Genomic DNA, 12,306 nt, shown 5'->3' with positions numbered 1-12,306 from the left:
ATCTTCCAGTTGTTTATAGCCATCACTTTTAAATCATATTGGTTATCAATTCACATTAACATTGAGGAGCCAAAATGTTAGCTATTAACTCCAATAATTAATTAAGCTTAACAAACTGTCATACTGATTTTTATAGGGATTCAAGGATATTTCTCTTGAGAGATTTATACACGGTGGAGCCAATGTTACAGGATTCCAGTTGGTAGATTTTAATACACCTATGGTGACCAAATTAATGGATCGCTGGAAGAAACTAGATCAGAGAGAATATCCAGGATCTGAGACACCTCCAAAGGTATTTCTTTGTTTTTATTTTATGTATTTTTAGTACTTTTTAAAATTTAAGGTAGAAAGTTCATTATGCAGTTCTTCTAGTAATATTTTGTCAGGCACAGTGTGGCATGGGGCAGAAATACTTTGCCACTATTTGTCACACGAATCAATATTTTCCAAATTTTTATATTTTATGGATGAAATGTTAGCCATTTGCTCAAGTAGTTTATTATTATAATTAATTTGCATATGAACATCCCTGAATAAATTATATACTTTTAAAATTTTTTATTAACTAAATATTTCAAATGTGAATAACCACTAGTAACTATTCTACTCAGAAAACAACTATATTTGCAAAATGATTTACAATGAGTAAGGAAAGTGGTAAAAAATGTAAAATATGTAGCTTCTGCAAAATTTCTCTTTCAAATTAACAGTAAAATGTCAAATTTTATCTGACAGACATTGAAGTTTGTTATTGATATTTGCGAAAGGAGTTGGTAAATTTCTGATCATAAGCACATTTTTTTCTCTCCTGAAAAGATAGATATCATGTAGATAATGGAATAATGTTTCTTAAACTCTAACTTAGTGGTTTTGAGCTTCTCCACAATAAGACGTTGAGTCAGTGATGCCATCCGACTCAATGGGCATGAGTTTGAGTAAACTCCAGGAGTTGCTGATGGACAGGGAGGCCTGGCATGCTGCAGTCCATGGGGTCGCAAAGAGTTGGACATGACTGAGTGACTGAACTGAACTGAACTGATAATAAGACATCATCGTTTAAACAACTTTTACTAATCTCTCATTGACAGTGTATTCAAGTAAAAATTTTCAAACGTAATTTGGAAATTCAAGCCTAGAAAACTATAATCTATGGTAGAGAATCTCAGTTCTTCCAACTTTGTCAATTTCCTCTATGTAGTATAGCAGTTTGGCTAGTCATTCCATTTTCACTACTTTCAAAATGAAGCATTTATTGAGTATCCACTATGTGTCAAGCACTGTAGTCCACCCTATGATTTTACAAATTTCTAAATGCAAGATATTAAATGGTATGTTAACTGACTGTTCTTAAGTCAAGGACCAGATTTGTGAAATGTTTGCCCAGGATCAAGTTGTGAACTCCTTGAGCCTTAGACAAGTGCATTGTCCACTATATTACACCACTTTGCAAGCTTAGGTAATACATATGAAAGTATATTAAAAAGCAAAAATATCTTCAAGATGCACACCACCTTCAGGATAAAAAGAAACTTAAGAAGTCTTTTAGTCTGCTTTTCCTTCAAGCTGGCTCAGAAGAAAATTATCCCAAAAGCTCAATTATTTAAAATACTAACACACAAGTAAAAACAAGCATCAAGCTTCCTTCCAAACTCATCTGAATAATTTGCTTTACAGCAAGTTCCTCTCATTCTTCATCAGTGTATGTAGAGACCCTCTTGCCCTTCTCTTTCATCTCTTTCTTCCTCACATATTTTTCAGCTATTTTTTTAATCTCAGCATTTCTTCTATAAACCATCTCTTCAACTCCTTGTTATCCTTAGAGTTTTAGTATCTAGAATGGGCTTCAAACTTCTTGGCATGTTTTGTAGTTCCTTGTAACTATTTTTTTTTAATTTCAGTGAGAATATGTAGTATTGTGTGTATGATATGTAGATAATATGTAGTAATGATATGTAGATAATATGTAGTAATATGTGTCCACTGCGGTCCTTCTGTCCAGATACACTGGTGTGGTTATTCCTTCCCTCTCTTGCCTTTAGCCTATTGCAACGTTTACTATTTGATCATCTCCAACCAGACTTATCTATGTCATAGCTTTGGGCACTTTGTTTTGTCTTTCACAACTCTCTTAGTATGCTAGGCATCCAGTGACCATTTAATAAATACATGTAGTCAGTTCTAATTATTTATGGTAGTTACATTCTATAAAGCTGCCATGAACACTGAATTAGTGAATATTGAATCCTTACTCCTAGGGAAAATTACAAAATTAGGTCACAACAGTTTTGTCAACCAATCAACACATAGTGCTTTGTTCTATGTGTGTTTCTGTTTAAACATATCTTATTTAAGATATTGTTGATCAATTAATATTAATTGAATTCACAGCGAGTAGCACTATAACTCAAGCCTGAACAAAGCTTATCAAACATATTTTTTCTATAAAGCACAGCACAGCCTTCTTGCACTCAGCAATAGACAACACTTTAACACTACACCTTTGGGCCATCTGTGTAGGCTTCTTAGGTGGCGCTAGTGGTAAAGAACCTTCCTGCCAATGCAGGAGACATTAGACACATGAGTTTGATCCCTGGATCAGAAAGATTCCCTGTAGGAGGAAATGGCAACCCACTCTAGCATTCTTGCCTAGAGAATCCCATGGTCAGAGGAGCCTAGTGGGCTACAGTCTGTGGGTTTGCAAAGAGTAGCACAGGACTGAAGTGACTTCACACACATGTAGTTGTCACAGTTCCTAGCCAGTGTCTAGCACACTTTTCAAAGAACTCTCAGATATAATATGAAATTTTATCCTCACAACTACACAAAAAATTGTCATTATTTTATTTTGTTCTGTTTTGTGCTTTGTAACCAGAAAGCATACTACACATTTCCTTAAAACTATAAATAGAAATAGAATTCATATAGTTCTTTATTCTCAATACCTAGACTCTTGTTACTGCACTATGATTCCACCAAACTATACCTTTTTATATACAATCTTGGATAAACAGAATTCATTCCATCATTCTAATCACTGCTTAAAGCAATAAATAGTTCTAGGTCAACACTTAGTTTCGGATATTGTTAGTTGCTCAGTCGTGTCCAACTCTTTGCAATCCCGTTGACTGTAGCCCACCAGACTCCTAAGTCCGTGGAATTCTCCAGGCAAGAATATTGGAGTGGATTGCCATTTCCTTCTCCAGGGGATCTTTCCAACCCAGGGATCGAACCCAGATCTCCCTCATTTTAGGCAGATTCCTTACCATCTGAGCTACCAGGGAAGTGCCACCTTACCTCCAAAATGAAGAGTATGTTTAATAAGAATTTCTAGATGCCATCTGGAAATTTATGGGCATATGTGCCCATAAATATGGTTTCTTGGACTTTAGTACAATAGGACACATAGAAAATAATGAAATCCTTTTAAAAAGTAAAACCAGTTTTAACTACTGCTTCTTTCCATTTATCAGCTCTATGACCTGTCAAAAGGCTTTGCCACTGGCTTTGCTCTGCAGCAGTCTGTACGACATCTGTTCTCTTTTGTAGTTCACTTGTTTCATAAAAACGGATGGACTTTTTAAACACAGCATGTGATTTGGCTTTTTTGGTGTCATATCTTCTCAGCTTTTTTCTCCTATTTAGAAAAGCAACGATAGTTTTCTTTTTTCGCTCTTGATCCTAAAATGCTAGCATTGCTTTTTTTTTTTCTTTCTACATCAATGCTTGTTTTTATTTTCTTGCCATCCAGAAAGATGATTTGATGGCTTTCTCTACTCAAAAATATGTTGGTCCAGGCAGGGGAGGAGGTATATCCATTTTTGGTTAAGTATCTTAATGTTCATCAACCATACCACTCCAATTATGAGTGTGGATGCTTATCTTTAAGTTCATTTTGTCCATGCCCTTGCAGAATATATAGCAAGATTTATAATTTATATGTCACATATAAATCTTTATGATGAAGCTTTAATTAGATTCTTTACCATTGAAGAGTTCTTTGTTAGAGTTTGTATTCTTTATCTTATCCGTATCTCAGTCCTTCCCTAGAAAACTGACTGCTATACTTAATAGTCATATTGCCTAAGTTTACTTTCTACAATTTAAATTTCTAATGATTTTTCTTAATTTATAATCAGCAAATCAAGATCATCTTCCATGTTCCATGTCACAAAACTACCCTTAATATAAGCTTGGAATACGTTAATCATATAGAATTGTGCATACATGAAATTCTTGAAAGAGAAAAAATAGTTTTTCATCATGATCAGCAGTTTATGCTTTGCCATACTTCAAGAAAATTGTATCATATTTTTCATATGATTAGGAATTCTGTAAACAGATTTTACAAGTATTCCCTGTTCTGCTGATTTTCAGATTAAACAAACCACATTTCCTTCTCAGTTTTTCTTCATTTTCTCTTAACCTTAATAAATCTTTTCCTGATATTATTTCTCTTTTCTCAAAGAGAAGCATAGGAGATCACCAGAAAACAGATGATCTATATTTCATTTCTCCACTTTGATCCTAAGTTACAATAGAAACAGAAAAATGATTTAACCTTCCTGAGCACACTCTGCAGGCATGGGCATAACAGTACTCGTGTTTATTTAGCAATGTGTATATACATTTGGTAAATAAGTAGATGTTACTTCTGTACCTTATATTTAAAGTAACAATAAACATTCCCATTCATTCTTCTGAAAAACTAGACAGAGATATGCACTCTAAGTCAAAAAACATATATGAAATCTAACGAACACCTGATGGACATTGAGAGAAGGAAAGAGTGAGATATCCCAGCCCTCCTGAGGCTCACCCACAGCAAGAGACTATAAGGTAGATTGTGGAAATACTGCATTTAGCCTTTTTTTAAAAAAAATACATTCGCTGTTTCTACTTGGACACAACAGAAAGACCTTACCTAGAGGGCTTGCTTCTCCCAACTGATGGAAAGCTGTGCAATAAAAATCACAGTGGTAAGAACTGATATACAGTCTTTGTAATAAAGCAATAGTAGAAATTCCTGCAGCTAGAGGAAATTAATTAAAGTTAAATTAAAGGAATTTAATTTAAGGGAAAGTTAAGGGCAGTAATTTATCTGCCCTTCAGACAGCATGGTACTTTATGTCACAAACCCACGTAGTCCCCAGACAATTCCTAAAGATTGGTAAGAATTTAACATTTTACCATTATATTTACTTTAATTTTGTTAGTATACGTCTGCTCTGACTTATGATGGAGTCCTTGTGATGGCTGAAACATTCCGAAGTCTCAGAAGACAGAAAATTGATATTTCCAGGAGAGGAAATGCTGGAGATTGTCTGGCAAATCCAGCTGCTCCATGGGGCCAGGGGATTGACATGGAGAGGACACTCAAACAGGTAACTCACAATTTTATTTATGTTCAGTTTGTTTTACACGTGCATGTGTGCTAAGTCACTTCTGTTGTGTCCAACTCTTTGCAACCCTATGGACTGCAGCCTGCCAGGCTCCAGTGCCCATGGGATTCTCCAGGCAAGAATACTGGAGTGGATTTCCATGCCCTCTCCCAGTGTATCTTCCCAACCCATGGATCAAGCCTGCATCTCTTATGTCTCCTGCATTGGCAGGCAGGTTCTTTACCACTAGAACAACCTGGGAAGCCTTCAATTTATTTCATTGTCCTTTTTAAATGGAGTATTCAGGAAAACAAAATAATCTATCAGCAAAAACCTATATATTACAATTTCCATTTTAACATATTAAGCCATTATCATTTCTGAGACATTTCTACATAGGATACTGGATAGAATGGTGGAGGTAGTGGTTTAGTCGCTAAGTCACGCCCAGCTCTTTGCGAACCCATGGACTGTAGTCTGCCAGGCTCCTCTGTCCATGGAATTTCCCAGGCAAGAATACTGGAGTGGTTTGCCACTTCTCCCCCCAGGGCATCTTCCCAAAAAAGGAACTGAACCTGCATCTCCTGCTTGGCAGACAACTTCATTACCACTGAGCCACCTCGGAAGCCCACTAGATGTTTACTGGTGTTTATATGTTATGCAGATGCTTAGCCAGGATAAGCTAGGTTATGTCACAGTAATAAACAACCCCAAGCTTCAGTGGCTTAAAACAACAAAAGAGGATTTCACACTCACAGACACACACCAGATTAGTAGGGGCACTCTGTTTTTTATAATCACTCAGGGACCCAAATTGACATAGCAGCTACCATCTTGAATGCTACAAAAGGAAAAGAGTTGTAGGGAAGTTTCTAATTGGCAATTAAATGCTTTAGCACTCATTACATCCATTTACAACTCTTTTGTCAGAAAGAGTCACATAGACCTAGCTAACCAAAAAGGGTCCAAGAAGAACAAACCTACCTTGGAACCAGAATGAAGAAAAACCTGAAATATTTGGCATACACTCTTATTCTACTAATCTACTGACTGCCTCAATAGACCTTCAAATTGCCTTGTAACCTTGGATTAAGTATTTATTTTAGTCTTTTATAGTTATACTAACACTGTTTTTCAAATGACTACTGTAATATGTGTGTATTTTTAGTAATACATTTTAAATGTTCTGAAATGCCATAGGTTTAGAACATAAGTTTAAATGAATTAAAAGGATTTGGAATAAAGTACACTTGAATATTTTCAAAAATATGTTTGTCTTTCTGAATGTCTTAATTTTAACATTAGCAAGGAGAAATATGATCTGCTGTAGTTATCAGGGTTATTTAACCTATTATGTGGATGTGTAGATAAAACTGAAAAGTAACTATAAAGGAAACCATATTTCTATTCTTATAAATAATATTTCACAATTGAAGAAGTACAATGGAAACTTCATAATAAAAAAAAACATATTTATCTTTCAAGTACATAACAGAATTGCTTATATATTTCTTTGATATTCCTCTATCCAATTCTATCCCAGTAGCTCAAATACCCCATGGCTTTTTTGAAGAGTTGCTTATAGATTATAGTTCCACACCCATGTGTAGTCATAAGCCTAGCAGATGAAGTAAAGATTTCCATAAGTAAAATGGCAAATGATTACATGTGTAGATTTTCCTTTTCATTCATAGGTTCAAATTCAAGGGCTAACAGGAAATGTTCAGTTTGACCACTACGGACGCAGAGTCAATTACACAATGGACGTGTTCGAGCTGAAGAGCACCGGGCCGAGGAAGGTGAGCCGCACTGGACTGCTTTCTTAGTTTGCATTTGGCATGTTAAACATCTTATAGGTGAAATACAGCCAGATAGGCTACATCTTTAAAAAATTGTGAATATGGCTAACCCTTGAATAAAGCGGGATTTAGGGGACCTGACTCTCCACACAGTCAAAAATCTGTGTCAAAATTATAATGGGCCCTCCATATATGTGGTTCCTCCATTGCTGCAGCTCCACATCTGAGGCTTCAAGCAACACAGACTGTGTAGTATCGTGGTATTTACTGTGAAAAGAATCCACGTAAAAGTGGACCTGAGCAGTTCAAACATGTGTCGATAAGGGTCATCTGCACTTACAAGTAATATTTTCTTGGTAATTCATCCTGAAATAAATTCTTGTGTCAATGATTGATATTTGATGGTGCACCAAAGCTGAAATGAAATATTTACCCACTCTTTACATTCCTTATCCAAAATAAAAGCACTTTTTTAAAGGCTTAGCAAAAAGAATCCCAGAAAACCCATAATATACTCTTCAGGAAAGCACACAATATAAGTAAAAGACTTATTCATTTTCATGTAGTCATTTCTGAAACCATTAGAGACAGAACAAGAAAACTACTTCTAATGGATAGGCATATCATAGAAGGCTAAATGTTCCTTAAATAAACATTCAAAGAAAAGAGATGATGGAAGATAATATTATTAAGATTACCGTTAGGTTGAAGAGAGTGAGAGATACCTAAGAACTTCAATTGAGGGACCAGGAAGGTGGTTCAGAAAGCTGCTGGTGATAGACTTTTGGATTTCAGAAGATAATTGCTGATCTTGTGATGTGACTAAGCATAATAAGCATCAGCAATGCTCTCAACATCCAAAAAGTGCTTTGTATATTGGAGCAATACAGTTCCACCACATAAATTAACTATAAACATTTTATACCTAACATATAACTTTTTAACATTCCTTTTCTCTAGCATTAGCTAGGATGCTTAAGAAAAATATGTTCAACTTACCTTATCTAAAAATTATCTGTTTCAACACTTGGATGCTAAAAAAAAAAACTTTCCCAAGTACACTTTCCTGTGTTAATATAATAGTGATAGTTACAATTTATGAAATGCATGCTATGTTCCAAGCACTGAACTTGGTGTAATTTAATCCTCACAATGAGCCTGTAATGGAGTACTACTATTTTCTCCCTTTTCCCAGTGAGAAAATTACAGTGCAATTGTTGCTGTTCAGTCGCTCAGTCATGTCTGACTTTTTGCAGCCCCATGGACTGCAGCATGCTAGCTTCCCTGTCCTTCACCATCTCCTGGAGCTTGCTCAAATTCATATCCATTAAGTCGGTGATGCCATCCAACCATCTCATCCTTTGTCATCCCCTTCTTCTCCTGACTTCAATCTTTCCCAGCATCAGGGTCTTTTCCAATAAGTTAGTTCTTCATATCAGGTGGCCAAAGTATTGGAATTTCAGCTTTAGTATCAGTCCTTCCAATGAATATTCAGGATTGATTTCCTTTAAGATGGATTGATTGGATCTCCTTGCAGTCCAAGGGACTCTCAAGAGACTTCTCCAACACCACAGTTCAAAAGCATCAATTCTTCAACGCTCAGCCTTCTATATGGTCCAACTCTCACATCCATGCATGACTCCTGGAAAAACCATAGCCTTGACTAGATGGAACTTTATCAGCAAAGTAATGTCTCTGCTTTTTAAAACACTGTCTAGGTTTATCATAACTTTTCTTCCAAGGAACGTCTTTCAATTTCATGGCTACAGTCGCCATTTGCAGTGATTTTGGAGCTCAAGAAAATAAAGTTTGTCACTGTTTCCATTGTTTCCCCACCTATTTGCCATAAAGTGATGGGACCAGATGCCATGATTTTAGTTTTTTTGAATGTTGAGTTTTAAGCCAGCTTTTTCACTCTCCTCTTTCACCTTCATCAAGAGACTCTTTAGGTCCTCTTCACTTTCTGCTGTCGTGCAATATATTATAGCTATTTGTCTAAGGCCTATAAATGATAAAACAAAGACTTAAATTCAGATATATCTGAATTCCGAAGCTTTCTACTCATAAACCCACTTGAGTAGACTCTGCCCTAAAAGAGTTTATTTTCTAGCAGGATAGAATATAGTAAGTTCAATACAGCAGTTAAAGAGAAAGCATCTGGAAAGCCTAAAGCAGAGGAGATAACTTCCTAGTGGAGGAAAACAAATCAAAGAAGGCTGCATGGAGGAGCTGAGATTCAAAGTGAGGGTGTGAAGTTTAGAGTTTGAATAGGTAGAAATGGTAAAGGCAAGATCCAAGGACAGGCTGGAGGCAGGATAATTAAAGTCACACATCGGAAGATGGTAAAAGCTTTCAAAGTTGTGTTTTGCTCCAGTCTGTCATAGTGTGTTCTCCTCAATTTGAAGCTGCCATGAAAACAATGAAAGACTTTCACCCTTTTAGTGACATCGCTGTGAGTGCACACTGCCCACCGATACAGAGCAGGCAGGAGCCTATATGATCCAGATCAAGTAGGGTAGAACATGGAACATCAGTTTCAAAGCCAGGGGGTATGGTGACCCTTTCAAGGGTACTTCCTGAAGAAAGAGACTGAGATACGCTGCCAAGAAAAAATTTAATGTAAACACTGATTCTACTCACTCTGTCAGCACACAGTTTGCAACAAGAAAGAAAGAAGCCCATTTTAAGCTAAGTCCCTCTGCTAGTTATGGAGCAGACAGAATATTCTACAAGTCCCTAAGAATATTGACTAACTGGTAATCAGATTGTCACAAATCAAATTCTGCAAAATTAGCCATTTAAGTAGAACCTTTCTAAAATGCAAAAGACAATTCCATATTTCCCAAAACAGTAAGTACAAAAAGTAAAATGATCTCCTCATTAAATAATGGAAAAAGGAAGCTGGTGGTAACTAGTGATAACATCAAGTGAGTTATTTAAAGCAGTGAATCTTTTCATGGCCTATTGAACCATGATGGTAACAAAAATTAAGGTTTTTAGAGGAGAAATTTAGAGAATAAGTTGGGAAAGTAATGAACAGTACATCTTCACTCTCAACTGATATTTGTCTAAAACTGTTAAAAGAAATATGAAGAGTGAATTGGTGTAGGCTTATCTATCCTTGTTTTTCTTGGGCATTCTCTCAGGAATATCAAACTTAAAAATGAACTACTGTGAGAAACACTAAGCTGGTGAGTCTCAGCAGTATGTCTGAAAAGCGAGCAGTCATTCTTATAAACTGAACACTTGCCCATAAGGGAGCTATCTTTGAAAATAGATCAGAGAGTTAACAGATCAGTTTGTCTGGATTCTGTAACAGAAAGTTGAGCAGAGTCTCATTAAGTAGAAGCCACAAAGCTCTTCCTGAAGTCTCAGCTCCTAAGTATTGTGGAATCTTCTTGGAATTCCAGTGATCTTACAAAAATGCTCTAAAACCAGGCTTCCATGATTTCAGTAATTCTTCAGGTCAGTTCAGTTCAGTCACTCAGTCATGTCTGACTCTTTGTGACCCCATAGACTGCAGTACGCCAGGCCTCCCTGTCCATCACCAACTCCCGGAGTTTACTCAGACTCATGTCCATTGAGTTGGTGATGCCATCCAACCATCTCATCTTCTGTCACTCCCTTCTCCTCCTGCCTTCAATCTTTCCCAGCATCAGAATCTTTTCAAATGAGTCAGCTCTTCATATCAGGTGGCCAAAGTATTGGAGTTTCAGCTTCAGCATCAGTCCTTCCAATGAATATTCAGGACTGATGTCCTTCAGCATGGACTGGTTGGATCTCCTTGCTGTCCAAGGGAATCTCAAGAGTCTTCAACACCACCATTCAAAACATCAATTCTCTTGTGCTCAGCTTTCTTTATAGTCCAACTCTCACATCCATACATGACTACTGGGAAAACCATAGCTTTAACTAGATGGACCTTTGTTAATCATAAATATTATATTTATTGAGAGCAGATTATATGCCAGACATATGAAGGAAACTTTTTGCACATTTTAATTTTTAATCTTACAGCAATCTGAAAACTAGACATATTTTTCTCACTTTATATAAGAGAAAATTAAGGTTCAGAGAAACTAAGTAACCTGTACAGGGATGTTCAACTAGAAAGAGATGGACCTGGGGTGGAGACCAACGCTCATTATCTAGCTTCAAAGCTACTCTCTTAACTGCCACAAAATATTATCAGTCCCAGGACCCATAACTTTTCTCCTCAAGGTTGGTAAGAGGATTAAGCCATGTTTTTCAGGACAGGTCTGGTCAAATCATCTCTCCGAGGAACCAACTTTGAGTAAAACAGAGGCTTCTCACGGCCCCTCAACCCCTACATTGCAGGCAAAGTCTACCGTAAATACAGAGATATTTGCTGTGTGCAGTGCTTAGTCACTCAGTTTTGTCCAACTCTTTAGCAACCCCGTGAACTGCAACCCACCAGGCTCCTCTGTCCATGGGATTCTCCAGGCAAGAATACTGGAGTGGGTTGCCATGCCCTCCTCCAGGGGATCTTCCCAACCCAGGGACTGAGCCCAGGTCTCCCACATTGCAGGTGATTCTTTACCATCTGAGTCACTAGGGAAGCCCGAGAATACTGGAGTGGGTAGCCTATCCCTTCTCCAGGAGATCTTCCTGACCCACGACAGGGTCGCTTGCATTGCAGGCAGATTGTTTAACAGCTGAACTATGAGGGAAGCCCCTACTGTAAAAACAGAGCTATTTACTCATACATTATATTATGGTTATGTTTGTATACAATTCATCTTTAGGAATCCAAAGAAGACAAATATTTCTCTGACATTTCCTACAGTTTAGCAATTTAAATGCTTCCATATTTTTACATTACGTTTTTACATTACAAGAGCATTACAAAACTCTTGTTCACCCAATTTCTGTCTCTAGGGGAAAAAATATGCCTACTTTCCTACTTAAATGAGATCAGGCATGGGAAGAGTTCTTAGAGAGAGAAAATATCTCACATGCGGTTCTAGGTACAAACTTTAATATCTTTTACTTTAGGAAATGACTTTTGAGCTATTGTCACCCTGTACTGTCCTTCTTCCCAGTAAGTCCATGGCCCACATGACACCTGTGTACAAACCATGGTTCTGTATCACAAAACTTGGATT

At 36.9% G+C, this 12,306-nt stretch overlaps 1 protein-coding gene across 1 annotated transcript in view; it reads left to right on the top strand.

The window, feature by feature from the left end:
- The window catches only part of GRIA4 (glutamate ionotropic receptor AMPA type subunit 4), a 412,492-nt gene that overhangs the window by 329,916 nt on the left and 70,270 nt on the right, over positions 1 to 12,306 (top strand). The window contains exons 5-7 of the mRNA XM_061154923.1: positions 137 to 295; positions 5,217 to 5,384; positions 7,076 to 7,180. Coding sequence (XP_061010906.1) covers positions 137 to 295; positions 5,217 to 5,384; positions 7,076 to 7,180 — 432 coding nt within the window. The remainder of the gene's footprint in view (positions 1 to 136; positions 296 to 5,216; positions 5,385 to 7,075; positions 7,181 to 12,306) is intronic.

Source organism: Dama dama, chromosome 1 (genome assembly GCF_033118175.1).
Source record: "Dama dama isolate Ldn47 chromosome 1, ASM3311817v1, whole genome shotgun sequence".
Classification (NCBI taxonomy): Eukaryota; Metazoa; Chordata; class Mammalia; order Artiodactyla; family Cervidae; genus Dama; species Dama dama.
This window is presented reverse-complemented; position numbering and strand designations above follow the sequence as displayed.